Source organism: Emys orbicularis, chromosome 4, assembly GCF_028017835.1.
Source record: "Emys orbicularis isolate rEmyOrb1 chromosome 4, rEmyOrb1.hap1, whole genome shotgun sequence".
In the NCBI taxonomy this organism is placed as follows: Eukaryota; Metazoa; Chordata; order Testudines; family Emydidae; genus Emys; species Emys orbicularis.
The window spans coordinates 104,069,873-104,090,556 of record NC_088686.1 but is presented as its reverse complement, the minus strand read 5'-3'; the positions used below and the strand labels follow the sequence as shown (position 1 = coordinate 104,090,556).

The 20,684-nt window shown below is 39.1% G+C and overlaps 1 protein-coding gene across 1 annotated transcript in view; it reads left to right on the top strand.

Moving 5' to 3' along the window:
• Window positions 1-20,684, top strand: part of RRAS2 (RAS related 2) — an 88,024-nt gene that overhangs the window by 48,681 nt on the left and 18,659 nt on the right. The window contains exons 2-4 of the mRNA XM_065402684.1: window positions 10,501-10,588; window positions 11,490-11,592; window positions 13,429-13,537. Of these exons, the coding sequence (XP_065258756.1) occupies window positions 10,501-10,588; window positions 11,490-11,592; window positions 13,429-13,537 (300 nt within the window). The remainder of the gene's footprint in view (window positions 1-10,500; window positions 10,589-11,489; window positions 11,593-13,428; window positions 13,538-20,684) is intronic.

Here is a 20,684-nt window from a genome sequence, read left to right as displayed (position 1 = left end):
ATTGTGATTTATGACTACAAGGCCATGAGATCATTATGTAGATCAGGTGTCTTGCTGACTGTAAATGGGGTTGTCTTAGCTTTAATTCCATAGCTGTGAGCAGACCTGTCACTGAAATGGGATTGGATTTTTTTGTACTTAATTTTTAAACAAATGGATAGGTATAGAAAGCAATTGAAAATTATTTGCCATTTGGTCCACCTTTTGTGTAGCTTAGAGAGAGCGTACAAAATCTAAATACACGCTTTCCTTTTAAAAAAAACCTCTTGAATGGCAGCCAGGATTTCACCCTAATTGTCAAGTCAGTTGGAGTTTTGCTATTGAGTTCAATAGGGTCAGAACTTGATGTATTATGCTGAAAAAAGAGTTCTTAGATTTTTGACTTAATTGGTGTATGCAAAGATAGTCCTGAAACGTTCAAGCAGACTATTTTAGATAGCTTGTCTCTTTGGGTGCCTGAGTCTGCCCTTGTAGGGTGATAAATAGTTGAAAATCTTGATTTGACTTGTTTGCAACCAGTTGCTAATTACTTAAAATGGCTGGTGACCACTCAAAATAATATTGTAAAGGGGAGCTTATGATCTGCTGTTATACTAGCTGTCGGTTTCCAAGATCAATGTTATTTCTATCATCCAACACGTGACATGTCCTGTTCTGAAGAGTGGTGAGATTAACTGTTTTCTCAGGCACTGACCTCCCTCAAGTTGAGGTGCAGCACTTCTGAGTAGTGTAGCTGGAAAGAGCTGTTCTGGCCAATGCCTATTCAAATAGGGTGCGGTGGTGGGAGGGAGGGTCTAAGGTCTCATCCATATGGTTTTGTACCAATTTTAATAAGATGTGTTCAGAAACCAACGTCTGTTAAATCTTTGCAGCCCCTAGTGTGGCTGTGGTTATCCCAGTTAAGTTCTTATAGTGGTATTGCTTATGTTGGTAAATTTACCCCTTCTTGATAGTGTGCTTAGAGGAGGAGGATTTTAGTGGCTGTTGCCTTTCAGGGAAGGGAGTGGGAGTTGGCATTGTGGTGCTTCCCGGAGATACCCGGCATTGTGAGGTGCCTCGCTACCACTTGCCCTTAGTGTGAGGAAGCCTTGTCTGTACCTGCCAGGGTCCAGCTCCCCGACTCCATTGGTCATGATCATCATAAGCACTTCTTTCTAGGCCTGGGCAGGTGTGTGTGTGTGTGTCTCTCTCTCTCTCTCTCTCTCTCTCTCTCTCTCTCTCTCTCGTTAGCAGTGGGCACACTCCAACCTCCCAGAATCTCCCTGGAGTATCCAGCCCCTACTCCACTGGACATTTGCAGTGTTCACAGATTCGCTGCTTCCAAAGAAGCAGTACACCCCAGCTTACCACTTCACTGCTCCATTTTTGACACACAGCACTTAGCTACGTTTATAGTGAAAAGAGAAAGTTTAACAGAGATTCAAGTGACCGCATATGGAAGTATTGCAAACAAATGGTCAGTAATAAAATAAAATTGTAAGATACATTCTAGAACCAAGATTTACATCACTAGATACTTTCCTGTCTATAGAGCAGTGCTTACCCAAAGTCCTTCCATTGTTTTACAGCCAGGCTTGACTGTGACCCCTCTGTTCATGACAAGTCACACTGTCCGCTTGCTTCCTCAGTAAATGATTCCAGGTGTCTGTTTTCACTCCCAGATATATCAGAACAATTCTGTCTTTATTCATAAACAAAATGTCCTCTGGTGGTGGTTTTTTTCCTTGATACTCCTTTGTGTAGATTTCACAATCTCTTAATTAGCATCTGGCTCAGTATAAAAATAGGCATACACTGTGAGAGACACAGACAAGCATCTGTTATCTCCTGCCTGAAACAAACCTGTCCAAGACATGTCATCACCTGGTTATCTGCCTAAAGAACATAATTTTCAGTACAGACAAAACTCCTTAATATTATCTGAACATGCATTTTGCAGTGATTATGATGACCCGTGGACTTCTGACTCTCGGTAGATACTTCACATGCCACCCTTCAGTGAACTATTATGCGTATATCTGACACACCAGATCCCTATAAAACCCAGTACACCCCCTGTGCCCTCTGCCAGTTGGCACAAGGGCTCCCTGGGTCACAGGCTCTTGTGCTCTTCTCCATCAGCCCTTTTCACAAATAAGCACTTCATAAAGTGTTTGTTCTTTAGGGGTTAATGATACCATTAAACCAGAGGATGATGTCAAATCCTCTCCCCAAAATATCTTGTGAGAATGAGTTTGTGGCAGTTCCTAGATGCTGAAAAGGCACTCAAGGCCTCTAAATAGAAAGATAAAGACACTTTTTGGGTGTGTAAGAGAAAGCAAAAAGAGCAGAAGCAAGCCACCTTAGACCTGGTTGGTGACTTTGTTCTGCATTGCATCCCTGAAATGAATGAGCTCACAATTCTTTAGAGTTTCCTCCAGTTTTGTTCACAGATGTATCTTGAATAAAGAGCTGAAAGAATACAGTATTGTCACCTTACATGGGGCCTTGGAGCTGCCTACTATTACCTTTCAGTTTGGATCTGTAATTTCCGGATACTCAGTTCTTAGTTTCTAAGGGAGTTCTTAGTTTCTAAGGGTACGTCTATACTACCTGCCGGATCGGAAGGTAGCGATCGATCTATCGGGGATCGATTTATCATGTGTAGCGTAGACTCGATAAATCTATCCCTGATTGCTCTCCCGTCGACTGCTGAACTCCAGCTCGGCGAGAGGCGGAAGCAAAGTCGACGGGGGAGTCGCGGCCGTCGATCCCAAGACGCGAAGTAAGTAATTTTAATTTGATCTAAGATACGTCGACTTCAGCTACGCTATTCTTGTAGCTGAAGTTGCGTATCTTAGATCGATTTCCCCCTCCCTCTGCCCCCGTGTAGACCAGGCCTAAGACCAGAAGGTACCACTGTGATGATCTAGTCTTGTGTATAACACAGGCTATAAAACTTCCCTGAAATAATTCCTGTTTCAACTAAAATTCAGTAGTGCCTGAATGCCACCTTTTTATTCGTTAGATAGAACTTACGGCTTGTGAGATTCCATATTGGTGGGGCCTCAGGGTGCAGAAAAAAACCTATTGTGTAATATCCCTGCTTCTCTGGTTCATAAATTCAGAATCTCCCATACATTTTTGTTCCTATTCCCACATGTTGGAGAGGGTTTTCAATAATGTTAACTGAGTTTATGGAGGGGTAATTTGTGGTTTCTTCAGTAGGTTGTATTCCTTCATATTTCTTTACAAACTCCAAGTGAACAATGGAAGCTAGAGGGATAGATGAGGTGATGTTAAAGAGCTGTAAAATTGTTTCTGTTGCATCAATAAAAGCTTGAATAGCACACTGGTAGTCCTGAATTAATTTTAGTTGTGGAAATAGTTAAGAACAGAAGAGCTATTAAGTAATTACTGGTCCTAATTTTCTGTAACTCTTGTAAACCATACTCTTGGCCTTTAGTTATATTTTGAACTTACCTAGGGTTCTTGCTTTTAAATTGTAATAGCTTCATTCTAGTTAACCATTTATGGCGGCCTCCTTTTTTTCCTGATTGAAATCTAAAATTGCCTTTTGTGAAGGTAGCTGTTGGTATGCTTTTTTAGCAACCGAATTGCAGTATAGGCTGTCGTGATTTTGTGCAGAACAGTCACAGATTCAACTGCTTCGTCTGTAACACTAAGAAATACATCAAAGTGGCAGATCCTTTCACTTTTCTAACACCAGAAAATGTGAGCGTTTACTGCATAGTCCATTACATGCGTGTCTACTGAAAAATCTTAAAGAAAAATTGACTTCGAGAATCTCCTACTGAGACTTGAAACAGTGTTTCCACAAAAAGCAATTTGCTCTTACCTCTAGTTTTGCCTAATATAGTATTAATAAGGGCTTCCTTCTTCTCAACTCACCTTTCTCATTCTGCTTTATTTTACACTGAAGTTATCCAGTAGCTTGTTGCCTTGGAACATATTTATCATAAATACATCACTGTACTTCTCTGTAAGATAGAGATAAGGGGTTGCAATGAAAGAAAACCTTAAACAACCTGAATAGTGAGTAAAAAAAGAATAAATAAAAGAAATGGGTTGCTTAAGTTACCTGTTAGTTTTTTCTTTAATTTGAAAGTCTCTCCAAGCTACTTTTTCTCAGTGGAGGGTTGTAACCTCTTTGTATTCATTTTCCTATTGCCTTGTGCACTAAAGAAGTCTTAAGGCGTGAAGTGAGGAAATCTTTTATCCCTTTTCAACTATCTCCTGGAGCATAGAACATTGACTATTCAACGCTGAGACATTGACAAAGATAGTGAAGTTTTTTTGTAATGAAGCCAAAGAAAATCTAAGGGCACGTCTGCACTATAGTGTCACAGCTACAGGGCTGCAGCTATATTGCTATAGTGTAAATGCTTCCTACGTCAACAAAAGTGTGGTTTTTAAAATTTTTTTGTTTTTTTCCCCATCAGTGTAGGTAATCCACCTCTTTGAGAGGCGGTAACTAGGTTGACAGAAGAGTTCTTCTGTCAACCTAGCTGCACCTACAGTGAAGGTTAGGTCAACCTAACTACGTTGCACAAGGTGCAGAAATTTTCACAGCCCTGAATGATGTAGCTAGCTGACCTAAGTTTTAGATGTAGACAAGGCCTGAGACTTCAATCTCTTCCAGGTACACTTCTGAGTTGGAGATTACCTCCCCAAGCCCACACTGCCTTTCTCTGAAACATTCAGCAAACATAGTGCTGAGAATGATTGTTTATACACTATATTTCCTTCACCTCCAAAATATTTTCCTTACTCTGTAGCTCAACAGTGGTGATTTCTTTAAGCTTTCCTTATCTGAGAAAAGAGTGAGGAGAATTTTATTTCAGGATTAATGCCTCCTATACTGGATCTGCTTTTGTAAAAATTCCTTAGCTACCGCTTTAACATTGGCTTCTTATGTTCTCTACTTCAAAGATGCTGCTGCCTTGTACTATTGTATGCCTTAGTACTTCTGCTTTATGATGGATCACATTCTTTTACTATAAACGTCAGTCTTGACATCACGCCATGCTTCAGATTCCTACAGGGATTTTGTAAACTTAAATGTGAAGAAAGAGCGAGAGAGAGAAGACTTTGGTTACTTAATTAACTAATCTGAGGAGATCCATTTTGCCCAACCACCTATCCTGTTTGCTTTCAAGTTCTCAAAATAATTCAGTTCAGAAACTTGTGAACCAGGCTTGCTATATGTTGATAGTGCTATGATGCATCTTTTCAGGGAATTAGCAGCTCCTATTTTAAATTTTACTGCTAAAAAGAGTGCCCCTTAAGTAAGGGAAAGTAAGGCCATGCCTAGATTAGGGAAATGTACGCTATTTATTAAACTATATTGATATAGCTATACATGTGCAAACTTCCATAATCTAGACAAAACATAGTTTGGAGACATCCCAATTTACAGGTAAGCTAACCTAGTATTTGCATGTGCTTTTATTTCTTTGAGCTCAGTACTGAACAATATGGTATTTAATATGCTGACTTGAATTGTAAATTCTTGTGAGCTTCCACTCAAATGTCAAGCCTTTGTTTCGGAATTTGACAGGCATCTAATGGTATAATGTTAACTACAAACTCTGATCGTTTTTGAGCTGTGTATGAGGGGGAAAGGCTGTCTCCTGAAAGAGGGAAGAAAATACTTATATTTATGATACCAAATCCTCTAATATTAATCTTTTCTGTCTTGACTCTGATTTGACTCATTTTTCTTTTCTATTTAACTCACTAGAATATTTCCTCTTTTGCCCTGCTTTATGGATATAAATTGTAATACTTGCTTTAAATTACACTATATGTTGGAGGTGTTCATTTTTATATCTGTATTTGACTAAATGACAAGCCAGTAATTTAATTTGATTTATTCACGTAGTAAAGTTGCATCTAAAAATGTGTGGGTTTTTTTTTTTTTTTTTTTTTTAAATCTTTCCCCTTTTTTTCTTTTCTCTTAGAACTTATTTCCCAGTATGTAATCCAGCTAGGCTTTTCTCACTGTCATAGTCCTAAAATTGAATACCCACTTCTGAAAACTTGCCTGGCTTTTGCAAAGTACAAAGCTGAGACAGTTTTGGTACTATCATATTTTTATGGCCTTGCATGAATTTGTGGTATGGAAACTATAGATGTGGCAGACTAGATTATATAGGTGATGTTTCTGTCAAATGCTCTAAATATCTTGACATCCATGACAGTGCTCAAAACCAGTAACATTTTAATGTATGCAAAGTAAAAATACCAAATCCTTCTATTCTTGCAGACTTTTGATTATAATTATGTTGCGACTTTCTGTTTTGAAACTACGGACAAATCTGTTACTTTGTTTGAAATGTGTTTATTTCATTTGTGCAGGCAGGATATAACATACTTTTTGCTTAATTTGACAAACAGCTTAGACTTGAGATTGCATAGCGTGGGTTTTTTTTTTTGGCAAGAGCTCTGGTGGTTTTTGTGTGTTAATTAGTGTTGTATTAATGACAACTAATATTCATGACTTTACTTAGTACACACCTCTACCCGGATATAACGCGACCCGATACAACACAAATTCGTATAGAACGCGGTAAAGCAGTGCTCCGGGGAGGTGTGGGGGGGCTGCACACTCTGGTGGATCAAAGCAAGTTCGATATAACATGGTTTCACCTATAATGCGGTAAGATTTTTGGCTCCCGAGGACATCGTTATATCGAGGTAGAGGTGTAGTTTAACAGGTGCAGAATGTATTTAGCTGTATACTGATCCATTAGTTTCAAAGGAACTCAAAGTGCATATAATCAGACACATGGCAAATAACACTTCACAAGTGGCTTGATACCAATATATTGCACAAGATGCTTTTGCTAAAGCTGCTGGTTTCTAAGGAAACTAGTACTTAATTGTTCCGCATATGATCCAACATTTATCTTAACTGAGTCAGTTGACTTTGGGGGTAGAAACTACTCCAAATATACAGAAGAGATTGTATAGTGGTGAATACAGTTGGTGACATGCTAAAACACTGTAATTATAGGTGGAGCTGAAAGTGGTGCCTACAGGTAAGGTTGCCTCATGGCAATGTTCTAAGACCCAGTTTTCAATTGGCTTGTAGTTATGTCAAACTTTAACAATTATGGCTGAAATTTTCCTTGCTGGGCATCTGCCTGAGACTTGACTTATTTTAAAATTTTCAGTCAAAACTGAGGTTAGGGGGAAATGAATATCAGTTTGCCTGTGTTAAAAATTCTTACCACCATTTCAATGACCAGCTCTAGCAACTCCAGGATTCTGGTCAGGGACTCAAAATTTGGGAAGGGGGCTGCGTTTGTGTCAGATGTACCTCTTGCTGTCTCCTTAAAAGTCCACCAAAATTTGACAGTTATGACTCTCTGAAAATTTTGTTTGCATGTTTCAAAGTTTATAAACCTCTGAAAATGACCCTCTCAAATGAAAAAGCACAGGCAACCACAACTATAAGTGGAGCTTACAGGAATGCTGATAAATAATTCTGCTAAGTACTGTATTATAAAACGGAGTTAGTGGTAGCTGGTTAATATGTTAACGGTCTCTTTTATGGGTGTATGTAAATCTTGCATAGGTCACTCATTTTTACCGTTGTAGCGAAGTCCAAAATGGACATAATACCATTACACAGCTTGATGTAGTTGCAGCTTCTGAGGGACATACCCTGTACTTGGCTAACAATCTGATCTGAAGTCTTTTGGCAGATCAACAAGGAAATGAACACAGTAAACTCTTCATGTATTTTGAATCTGGCAGTCTGTTTCCATATTGCCCCTCTCTATTTAACCTCCTTAAATGAATATCCTTTTTTTACACTGCTCATAATTGATTATATAAGATCTTAATTATTTGGATGTGCCAATATGATTTTTCTGTATGTTCATGAGGCACAGGTGGTGACATGGCTTGATGCTTTGTCCATGGGGGGGAACACTGCTAATATCCAGAACAGAAGGATGAGAGGCGATGGAGCTAGAAACTTGTGAGTGGTTGTGGGAGATGTATATTGTAAAGTTTTTTGGAAATGTCCGTTGAGCAATGTACATACAACTTAAACATAATTTGTCATTCCAAGTTTAGTAAGTTGTTTTCCCTGCCCTGAAGAGATTGCATTATTTTAGGTTGTGAAATCTAGATGCCGCCCAATAGTTCAGGAATGGAAGGGTGATGAGATTTGGTGGAGGAGGAAGAAAGAAGGGATGGTTTATTGTTGGATAAATGGAAATTTTTATTCCAGACCCCAAGTGCCTTAAGTTCCATTGCCTTTCGATAGACTTGTCTCCTAAGTGATGTAGGTGCTTTTGAATATTTCTCCCTAAGGAGGAGAGAACAAAGGTGCTTATTTGGAGATGGCTTGAATTGTATAGAGCAGCATGACAAAAGGAACAAAGTGAAAATGGGAGAGAAACTAAAGTAATGTGAAAGGATTGGGGAGAAATGAAGATGATAGGGAGGCAAAACTACGTGGACCTTAAAGTAGAGTGGAATGAATTTGATAGCTTCCTTAAATTTAAGGGATTTAAAAAGGGATATATGCATGTGGAAGGGAATTCAATAGTTTTATTGTACTTGTTAGGCAATTCCACTTGGAATTACTTTATTGCCCCTGTTCAGAATGTGGAGGTGACAGAACTGTGGTGGATATATTTCAATGGATAGTTGATATCTGCAGTGAAAAGTGATCAAATTACAATGCATATACTGATCTCTGGGTAGTTAAAACCATTTTCTTGTATGTTTCTGATTTCCTTACTCTTATGATAAGCATCAGACAATTGTAGCAGTAGTTGCAAATTAAATATATCTGACTTTCTCTAGGGACCGTGATAACATTGCTTTTATAAATTTGAACAGTGGGAAGTACTGTAAACTGAGGAAGTGGCTGTGATTGCATAGCAACACTGAGTCTGCCTTGAATTAGAGCTTCAGAAGAATGGAAAGAATGGCTTTACTGTTACTACTGCAAAGGAAAATTATATTCTTTAAGAATTGGTGTGAATGTGGGATGACAATTGGACTAGAGTATACAACACTCAAAACAGTTAGAAACCAGAATTTCACTTGCAGTTTAAATGTTATAATTGGTTGGTAAGATGGTAAGTCAAAACAATTTTAATGGCTGTCTTTTAGTAGGTAGCTGTCCTTCCATGGTACAATCCTCTTTGTTTTTGCAGATGCTGTGATCTTTGTTAGCTACTGATACTTATAATTCTAGTGCTTAATATGTCTTCTCTTCTCCTCCTTTTAGTATTCCCTATAACCACATCCGATGGCTGGGCTTACTTCTGTCAGCAACACACACACAAAACTGGCTCATTCCTCTCTTGAATTGTCTAGCAAGGGAAATGGGCCTAGCCCCATAGCACTTACTTCAAACCCTTCCCCCTAAGCAGGTTTCAGAGCTTAGATTTCAACCCCAGTGGGAACATTGACACTGCTTTGGTTTAGCCCCATAGAGCCCAGGTCAACTGACAGTCTCGCACTGCAGGTTTTTTGCAATGTAGATGTTGCAGTTTCTGTGATGATACGTAGAAAGTTAGTGGGTTGTCTAAAACAATGACTGTTGAGGCTTTTGGATGGTTCATGTTTTAACTACAACATTATGTTGATGTATAAGTGAAATAGTTGCAGCTTTCATGCTGACAAAGCCGTGTTTGGAGGGTGTACTTTTAGATTTAGTTTTGTTTGAATTATGGGGTTAAAAGAAAAGGATGCTGCCTGTGGTGGCTGTGAATCCAGAAGTAAACAAGGGATTATTCCCTACTGTTGTTCTAAATGACTGTTTTGTGTGGTCTACAGGTTCATTCAGCTTCTAGGCAGCAAGTAAAAGCTAACATGTAGGCTGTGAAGTGCTTAAAGAATTTACTTTTCACTTAAACAATGGAATTGATTTGCATCCTCAAATAGGTGCTTGTCCATTGATGCACAAACAGCCAATTGACTTTTTAAATTCCAAAAATGGTGCAGAGTTTATTTTTAAACTTCAACAATGGTGGTGTAGGACTGGCATAGCAAAACTATAAAAGCACTGATGTGTTGTCTGAAGGGGCAATGAAACGGTCTAAAATACTTGTATAATTTTGGAATATTTCTCTAGAAAACCAGCTAAAACTCATGTGATTTGACTGAGATAAGAGTAATAGTGTACATGCTAATTCCTCCAGTGAATATTTAGATTAGTTATAAATGTCCTCCCCAAAACAATGGGGGTTAATATGTATTATCACATTAATGACAACATGTATCCATGATTCATAACAAATGTTCCCTCTGATATGCTGTTTGCCCATGTCCATATCAAGCCATTACCAGAGATTGCCAAATGATACTTAACCTTTTTAGATGTATTGGCTAGTCTAATTTGGATGAAATACTTCTGAGTTTATATCATTTTTTGAGTGCAGAAAATAACTCTGCAGAAAACAGCTTGCTAGACTACAAATACTTAACTTACTGCATTAAACAGTGTATTGTATGTATGTTTTTCTGCAGTCCTACTTTGTCACGGATTATGATCCGACAATTGAAGACTCTTACACCAAACAGTGTGTGATAGATGAGAAAGCAGCACGGTTGGACAGTAAGTGGTTTTTTTTTTTAAAGCATAATTAAATATTGATATTTAAATGGTCTGTAACTGTTATTTATTTGAACTTGAATTTTAAGAGGGTGGTACTGGATCAAATTGTATTGTGCTATGTATTTTGATTTGATGCTTTCATGACTACCTGATTTAAAACTTATACTCTAGTCTTAATTGCATATTCATTGACTATCAAAGAGCTAATCAAACTTAAAACTTTCTTTAAATTGACACTAAGCCTAAATGCCTAATGTAAATAATGTGTCTGCAACCTAATAAATAGCGTCTGTTTTTAGAGATGCTGAGCACCTGCAGCTTCTATTCTCTAGAGATCTCCTCTGCATTAGGGGCCTTATTCTTGGGCCTTATTTTCTGAGTACAAGACTACCAGAACTTCCTTAACTCTTATGAGCAGTGATTCTGGGATACAATTTAATGGCTGTCATGTTTGCCACCCGTGCAGAGTATAAATGCTGCCCTCCAAATATTCCAGTGAGATCCCTCTTGTTAACAATCAATGTAAGACTCCCATCTAGGTATGCACAATAGCTATTTTTGCCTGGCATGAACTGGTGAAAGGGAGACCATTGTTTCTTCAGGTCTGGTTCATGCCAGACTTAATGCTTATGACTGGATCACTGCCGTGAAGAGTCAAAAAACCTTGAGTTACGAGTCCCACCAGCATCTTGCTAAGCTCCAGGAGTAAGAATCTTGCAATATATCTTCATTGGAAGAAAAACTACAGATAAGTCATTTTCCATATGCTGGGGAAGGTCATAGTTTATAAAATAACACCCCTTTTAAAAAAGAAGCTGCTGTGCTCCAACTATTTCAGGAGGAAAAGTTTCACAAACTTGGAGCATGAAGTATAGTAATTAGTTTTTCTACTTCTGTTCAGTTCTGGATACAGCAGGACAAGAAGAATTTGGAGCTATGCGAGAACAGTATATGAGGACTGGGGAGGGTTTTCTTCTTGTCTTCTCAGTCACTGATAGAGGAAGGTAAGCCTGAAATCAACTATGAAAGCATGTGCCGGTACTCCATCTGTTTGCTAAGTCAGTTTCTACTAGAATAACCACATGGTCCTTGTTGCAGACACAAACTCTGATGCCATTGCTTCCTGGTCTTAAGTGGCTAATTAATATTGAGCTGAGGGGTGAAGACATTGTCTACTTCCCTCAAATTGTGGTAAAGAGGGAGTTGGGGGTAATACAGCTAGACAAAATTCAACTGTTAATTGTCTACATCAATGGTTCTCAACCTTTCCAGACTACTGTATCCCTTTCAGGAGGCTGATTTGTCTAGTGTACCCCAAATTTCACCTTACTTAAAATTACTTGCTTATGAAAACAGACATAAAAATACAAAAGTGTCACAGCTGACATGTTACTAAAAAATTGCTTACTTTCTCATTTTTACCATATGATTATAAAATAAATCACGGCCCCCAGGTTGAGAAACATTGATATAGAGCAGTATGAACAAGTCACTGTATGAAATTTCAATTTGTACTGACTTTTAGTGCTTTTCACATAACCTCTTGTAAAATTTGGCAAATATGTAGATGAGTTGATGTGCCCCCTGGAAGACCTCGGTGTACCCTCAGAGTTACATGTACCCTTGGTTAAGAACCACTGGTCTACATTTTATTTCAGTTTCATTAAAGCACCTATCCAATGCTATAAGTGACTTTAAACTATAAATAGGAAAACAAGAGCGGGGGAAGGGGACCCAAATACCTCCCCCAAATATTAACTTGAACTTTTAAAGCTGGCTCGGTATGTCATGCCAGGTTTATTGAGCAGTTCTTGATAAGGGCATGTGACATCTATGCTTGGTGTCCTTCATTGATTGCACTAGTAGCGTTTTGTTTTGGTCAGCCCTTTCTCCTTCCCTTTTCCCTAAGGCAGCTCTATTCTCTTTGCTTCACTCCTCAGCCCCTCTGGGCACCCTGCACTCTGCCCGCTCAGCGTTGCTGTGCTTGGTGTTACTAGGCTTGCTGCTGTCCTTTTCTGGCAGGCAGCAAACCTGACCATTAATTTACTTGGATAGCGCTTCCACTTTTCTTCTATTTCTCAGCAATAGGGTTATCCCCAGCTGGATGGGTTTTTATAATTAAAAGCAAAGGTTTAAAACACTAGAAAAAGCTGTAGAGGCTTTGTTGGGAAGACCAATTGGCTTTCTTGGATGCGATCTGAAATTTTGGCCTCCATAGTCTTGTATGGAATGGATACAGTGTATTTTTGGCTAGTAATTTCAAACCTGGGTGCCTAGAATTAAGAGCCTAAATCATATTTGATTTTTTTTTTTAAATTGTCCTATATGCTTTGAGTGCAAGAATAAAATCGGTATCCTTCCTAGCCATATGGAAACTAGCAAAAGGCTCTTGCTGCCTAAACACAACCTTCTGTTGACTTAAGTGAAGCGCCTTTCCAACTTATGTATACACATAGCTGACATTAATGTTGAGTTGCGGTTCAATGAAGAAAATAGACACCTGTAAAGTTGCATGAACCCTATCCTTAGGCTAAGCAGGGCATGCTCCGTTGCAACTCTCTAAAAGACCAGAATAGGTCCTATAGATTACACAGTACTGATTTGTGTTAAGAATCATTTTAATTGGATGAACTAGCTCAGTGGTTCCCTAATCATGGAGCCATGGTGACCCAGGATGAAACAATATTTTATTTTAGGACACTTACAACCCTGTCTCTTTATCCATAAACATGAAGGGTGGTTGTAATCCCACTCCAATTTTTCATGACCCCATAGATCAAGAACCCATGAACAAGTACATGCAAATCTTCCTTCCTTTTTTTTTTTTCCTCCCCCCCCAGTTTTGAAGAAATCTACAAGTTTCAAAGGCAGATACTTAGAGTGAAAGACCGTGATGAATTTCCTATGATTCTAGTTGGTAACAAAGCAGATCTGGATCATCAAAGACAGGTAAAATCTTGGCATTTTGTATATCAAGAATCCTAATTCTTTGTTATGGTTTTTGTAGAAATTGTTGTCAAGAAGATTAACTTCAAATTTTAAAATTAGTAATTGGAGCAAATGACTTTTTCATAAAATATTTGTAATTAATCACAATGGAAGAGAAATACAGGAAATTCGATAACTGCTATAGTTGAGAGGTTCTTAACGTTTCTCTTTAGGGAGAACTCTTTCTGGATCAAAATGTTGATACAGCAGCTTCTTTTATTGAATCTTGGAAGTGAGGCTGAGGCTAAATTTATTGAGAGATCTAAGGCATGAGTGTGTCTAATTCTCCTACTCTTAACATAATAACGTAATAACGTAATATATTATAATAACGTAATATATTACTCATCAAATTGGCTTGTGCCAAGCAGAAAATTCTATCACTAAAAGGTGTGGTGGTTACTCTAAAAGTTTTACTCAGTGCATTTCTTATTGTAAAAGCAACAGTAATTTTGTGTATAACTGAGTTACACACATATAAAGCAGATTATGCAGCCAATGGTATCCTTTAAAGTCTGGAGGTACGCAGAATTAATGTAGCCCATATTAAATAGATTGAAAACTGATAAATTGTGGAAAAGCCATTATAAATGGGAGTAGTTATCAGCTGTTCTCTAGTGGGGTCATGGAGGTATCTATTCTTGTCCCAGTGCTATTCAATATTTTACTATTGGTGTGGAAGAATATATAAAATCATTGCTGGTAAAATTTGCAGATGACTCCAAAAATAATGGAAAGGTAAATAACAGGGACAGGTTAACTATATACAGACCAAACTGGATCACTTGATAAGAGGTTTATTGGGACAGCATGTGTTTTAATACAGCCAAATGCAAGGTCATACATTTAGGACCATAGAATGACCATAATACAATATGGGGGACAATATCTTGGACTGTAGTGACACTGAAAAGGACTTAAGGTAATGGTAGATAATCAGTTGAACATAAACTCCCTATGCAGTTCTTTAGGTGAGAGAGTGAATGCAATCCTTGGATATATAAGCAGAGAAATATCAAGTAGGAGTCAGGGGAGGAGGTGGTATTTTTGTATACGTATTAGCGAGACCATTACTAGAATATTATGTTTGGTTCTGGTGGTGTTTTAAAAAGGATGTAGAAAAACTGGAAAGGGCTCAACAATGTCTTTGCGTTTGGAATCCATGCCTTAAAGTGAGAGACTGAAGAAGCTCAATCTACTTAGTTTATCAAAGAGAAGTTTAGGAGGTGACTTGATCAGTGTCTATAAGCACCTATGTGGGGAAAGGATTTCTAATAGTAGACAGCTCTTCAATCTAGCAGAAAAATGTACCAGAATTTTCCACAGTTTGAAGCTGAAGCAAGACAAATTCAGGCTAGAAATGAGGTGCAACTTGTAGCAAAAAATTTAAAAAGCTACATCATAGTCCCTTCTGGCTATAAAAATCTATGAAACTAAACTTTTCTATCACTTTGTGGGCTTTAAAAGTTTGAAACCACTTCCATAAACCTTCAAAATGTTGCTTCTAACTTTGTTTTGGTGGCAGAGAATTCCTAATCTCTCATGTCTATATAAGCACTTTATACTATTTTATATTTGGAGTTTTAGTTACAGCTGAACACTGTGGTTCACATAAAATGGTTAACAATGTTGATATTTAAGAGTAACACCGTTGGTATCTGAGGTAGTATCTATTTAGATGAAAGGGCACTTCATGCACCACAGACCTACTATTTCATGTTCTGTACACTCAGGCAGACATCAGTGCCTCAGCTGTTCTGTTTACATTTCCAAAGTAGTCTTTGCCATCATAAAAACTTTCTGATGGTTCACATAAAATGAACCCACATAAAATGAACCCTTGTCAGTGGCAAGGGTCCACACTAGTATGGACCCTTGCCACTGACAGCATTATGTATTTGATATCTTTATTCATTTTAGCCTTTGTGTAAGCCAAAAGCCAAAGATACTATCAGGCTTTGCTTTGCTACTATCAATATTTCAAGGTCTTAAAATAAAAAGCTCATTAGCTTTGGTTGTGCTTATTTTTCCTGCATCTTCATACCGTGGGTACTATTGAAATGCTATGCAGAGACAGAGTTCTGAGAATCCAATTAATCAATGACAATTCTGTAAGAAATAACACAATTAAACTTTTTAGCTGCTGTTCCATAATCCATTGCTGAAATCAAAACCACGGTGTATTTTTATTTTAATTGATGGAGAGGGTACGAGGGAAGACGAGCCTTGTAACATATTGACCTGTTGCAAAAGACTTTATAGGCAGTGCTAATGCAGTTAAACACCTGTGTGCACTTGCTGCAGGTCTATAGGGTGGTGTGATTCACAAATATAATGTCCGCATTGGCTGCATGATGAAGGGAAAAAAAATACTATGAGTTACAAAGGGATATACAAACATTAAACCACAAAATGCCCCTGTGAGGTAAGTAATGAGATTTCAGCAGTATTACTGGATCCTTCTATAGTTTTGGGGGTTCCAAGACAGCCTTATATATGCTTAATTACATTCCTCGCCCTCTTGTCATTATTTCTAGGCATTTGGATTTAAGAGGATGGTGTTAGTATTGGCTAAAAAATCAAGTCCTCAGACTGCTACTACAGCCAGTCACAGCTTGGTAAAAAGGACCTCCAGTTTGGCACAAAAGACTTGGTGAACACTGTATCCTCAAAAAGAACAGGAGTACTTGTGGCACCTTAGAGACTAACAAATTTATTTGAGCATAAGTTTTCGTGGGCTACAGCCCACTTCATCAGATGCATAGAATGGAACATATTGTTCACCTGCACATCTACCAATGTGATATATGCCATCATGTGCCAGCAATGCCCCTCTGCCATGTACGTTGGCCAAACCGGACAGTCTCTACGCAAAAGAATAAATGGACACAAATCTGACATCAGGAATCATAACATTCAAAAACCAGTAGGAGAACACTTCAGCCTCTCTGGTCACTCAGTAACAGACTTAAAGGTGGCAATCTTGCAACAGAAAAGCTTCAAAAACAGACTCCAACGAGAAACTGCTGAACTTGAATTAATATGCAAACTAGATACCATCAATTTAGGCTTGAATAGAGACTGGGAATGGCTGAGCCATTACACACACTGAATCGAATTTCCCCATGTTAAGTATCCTCACACTTTCTTGTTTACTATATGTTCCATTCTATGCATCAGATGAAGTGGGCTGTAGCCCATAAAAGGTTATACGCAAATAAATTTGTTAGTCTCTAAGATGCCACAAGTACTCCTGGTCTTTTTGCGGATACAGACTAACATGGCTGCTACTCGGAAAACTGTATCCTCAGCTGCTTGCTTTTTATAAATGCATGCTGTATAGTAGTTTCTCATAAAGCGTTGTTTCAGTATAACTTAAATAACATTGATTCCCTTTAAAAAGGAGGAGAGTTGAACAAGGCACTAGATGTTTCAGCAGCTTTTTCCAGTAACATGATAGGGGCAGCCTTATCAGCTAATCACAAACTAAATGGGGTTAGGCCTTTATCGGCCCCTGGGTGGGAGGCTTTCAAGGAAGATCCAAGGTGCTGCACGGAAGTGGCTTGTGGTTTAGTAGGTGGTAGTTTTCCTCTGAGTCAGTACTTAACTAATGCACTAGCACAACACTGTGTTGCCAGAGGTGTTATCTTTGGAGTGAGACTTAAAACAGAAGTCCTTGTGATTCAGTTTAGGTAACCGAATTCTGCCTGCCTAAATTCCCATTTTCTATTGTAAACTTTTGTGTACCACTCTCGTTTGTTAAACTTCTGCCACATTCCACCAAAAGATGGCTGTAGTTTATTAGGGGACAAAGTGATTGCAATTAGGGAAGAACATGCACTTACGTGGGAGTTTTGACTTCTGTGGATTAATTAGCTTGCAATGCAGTCCTTTTAGATTTGTTTTTTAGCTGATTTAGCAAAATGGACTTCCAGTCAATAGCAGAACTCCATTCTTTTCATATATATTTCTTTTAACGCTTATGTAGCATTAGATATATTGGGAATTCTGTATGAACTCTAGTCCTGATACTGCAGGGGTGGCCAACCTGAGCCTGAGAAGGAGCCAGAATTTACCAATGTACCTTGCCAAAGAGCCGCAGTAATACGTCAGCCACCCCCCCATTATCAGCTCCTCCCTCCCCCACTCCCAAGGCCTCAGGCAGCACCACTGATCAGCGCCTCCCCCTCCCTCCCCGCATCTCCTGATAAGCTGTTTCATGGCGTGCAGGAGGCTCTGGGGGGGATGGGAGGGGGAGGAGCAAGGGCATGGCAGGCTTGGGGAGGGGGTGGGAAGGGGTGGAGTGGAGGCAGGGCCTGTGGCAGAGCCAGGGGTTGAGCAGTGAGGATCCCTCGGCACATTGGAAAGTCGGTGCCTATACAAGGAGCCACATATTAACTTCTGAAGAGCCGCATGTGGCTCCGGAGCCACTGGTTGGCCACCCCTGTGATACTGCCTTGTAAGGAAGGGAAGATTATTCCTGTTTTGTTTTGTATTTTTAAGATGAAGAAACTTAAGCAAGTGTTACATGACTTGCCCAAGAGCACACCGAGTCAATGGAGGACTAAAATTTGGGTTGTGTACGAAGCTGAGAAGCAGATACTCCCATCAGGCCATACAGTAATGTTTGAATACTATAGGACCAAACGTGGCTTGCATTTGTCATTTTCTGTTTGGATATTGAGCTCTGAAAGAGAACATACGCCAGATACAATTAATTAATTAATTAATTGTAAAAACAGATTTTTCCTTTAATGGGCTAATCCAGCGCTAATGGTACACACACAGTCCCCAGGGATCATGACATTTGAAAGATTGGCTAAAGCTCCAGGACAAGGTCTGCAGATGATGGCTCTGCTCCTCAGGCATGATGGAGCTGGCCACAGCAAGGGTAAAATTCTTTTCCACTGGAGATGGCGCTTTCTTGTTGCTGGTCTAAGACAGTGAATGAATTCCCACAGGACTTCAGTGCCCCAGACCTCCTCATCTGCTGCTCCAAATAAAATGAACTACTCTGGCCTTGCTTTTGCTAAAAAATACTTACTACAGAGCATGTAGAACTTACAAAACTATTTGAAAATTTTTAATATTGAAGCGACTTGACAGTGCTCTTTTAAAATTAGTCTAGAAGCAAAGCACTACAAGGATTATTTGCGGATTAAGCAATTACTGTACATTCATCTGCTGTTGCAAAATATATTAAGTACAATAAATATTGTAGTATTGCTTTATCAGACTTAAACATGCAATTTTTTATAGATTTTAAAGTAAAAGCCGCTTATTGTGGAAGCTTAGATCTATACTTTTTTTGGTGATGCATTCATACTACTGATTGCGTCTCTTATCCTTGTACAGTCTCACTGAAGTACAAGATGTTTCAGTGTTTTTGTGCAAATTGTAGCCTTTTAATTAAATTTAATTAAATATGCAGGATATTTCTAATAAAATGTCATCTTATATCCCCTAGGGCAAAATTAGTCACCATCTTCTTGGTGTACTTTTCTTTTTTCCTTAAGACTTTACATTTCTTAATTTTCTACATGCTTTTCTGCCCTGTCTTTCATAATTATTTCAGGTACTTTCACCCCATCAATTCACTCACTCGTTTTATTGCAGATTTAAATTTTAACATCTGAATTCCCAGGATTATTAGCCATTTGAGTTACAATGGAGGAAAATAGAGTATTGTAGGTATATCTGCAAAAGCTCAGGATGAGAACCTCACCCTGTTTCATCCTTTTTATATTCAAGGGGTATAAAGGGCTGAGGAGTGTTATAAAAGGTACTTAATAGCCCAGATTCGAGCCTATGAGAGGATTCCACTGGTACAGGCATTTTAGAAGATTCCATAAGGCTGCCTCCCAAGGATACCCCTTCGCAAGCCCTAGGATAGGGGGGCATGTTGGTTGGGGCCACGTGAACGCTGAGTGCAGCAGGCAGCGCTGTGAAGATTTTAGTCAGGGCTGCAGCCCATAGGATAGAAAACTGAAACTGCCATAACTTAGGCAGGCCCCTAGGGCTTTGTAAGTTCTACTAGGACACAGGAGCAGCCCAGGAACTGTACGGTGCACAGGTGGCTTGAAGCCACCATAGCCCCTTCTTTCTCCTGTGATGAAAGTTCTGTGCTCTGCCTCTTAGCGCCACAGCGCACAATCTCATTTGAAATGTTTGAACAGTTTAGTCCTATTTATTTTTTAAGCACCTTTTGTCTGGTAACTGAAGCATTATCACTTTATTCCTTTTTACCTGTTACTTCTGCCGTCCAGGTGCTCAGCAGCAGATATATGTATTGTGTACCCCAATCACAAGGATGCAAACTCCCCAAATCACAACAAACATCTTCATAACATTCCCTTCAGGTAAAAAACTGAGTAAATAGCTAAGCCTTGTAATGTGCCTTGAAGGTTGTTGGTGCCTAAGTCTGTCGGCGCTGCAGTGACAGAGAACTGAAAGATTCCCTGTGCGACAGACTGACAATATTCTGTAGTACCCTGAACAAACTTTATGGAATGAAGATAAATTTTATTGACTTGAGGTAAGCCGTATTGATTTAGGGTTAATATCTCTGGGGTACATTGCATTAAAAATGCAATTGCGTGTATGTTGTGGCATTGTATGTACCCTTTCTAGTAGGGAGGGGGATGCTAATGAGCTTGTTCTATTGTCAGCCTTTGAAGCCACCCTTCTGGGGAGATATGCATATACTAGTTCAGACTGGATTCTCTTGGGACTACTATAATAAAGACTTAAGCTTTGTCTACGCTGCACTTTTGTCGTTCACTTTTGTCACTCGGGGGTGTGAAAAAACACCCCTCCCACACGACAAAAGTTTTAACAACAAAAAGCACCAGCGTGGATAGAGCTTAATTGGCGGGAGCCCCTCTCCTGTCGACTAAGTTACTGCTCCTCGTTGGGGGTGGTTTTATTTTAGTCGCCGGGAGAGTTCTTTCCCAGCAAGAGAGAACAGCTACACTGCTTACCTTACAATGGTGTGGTAAGGTGCACAGTGTAGGCATAGCCTCAGATGAAAGCCTGTGTTTTATACTAAAAAGAACAGGAGTACTTGTGGATCTCTTGTGTGGACTGGTCCAGGCTGAGGTTGATGGTG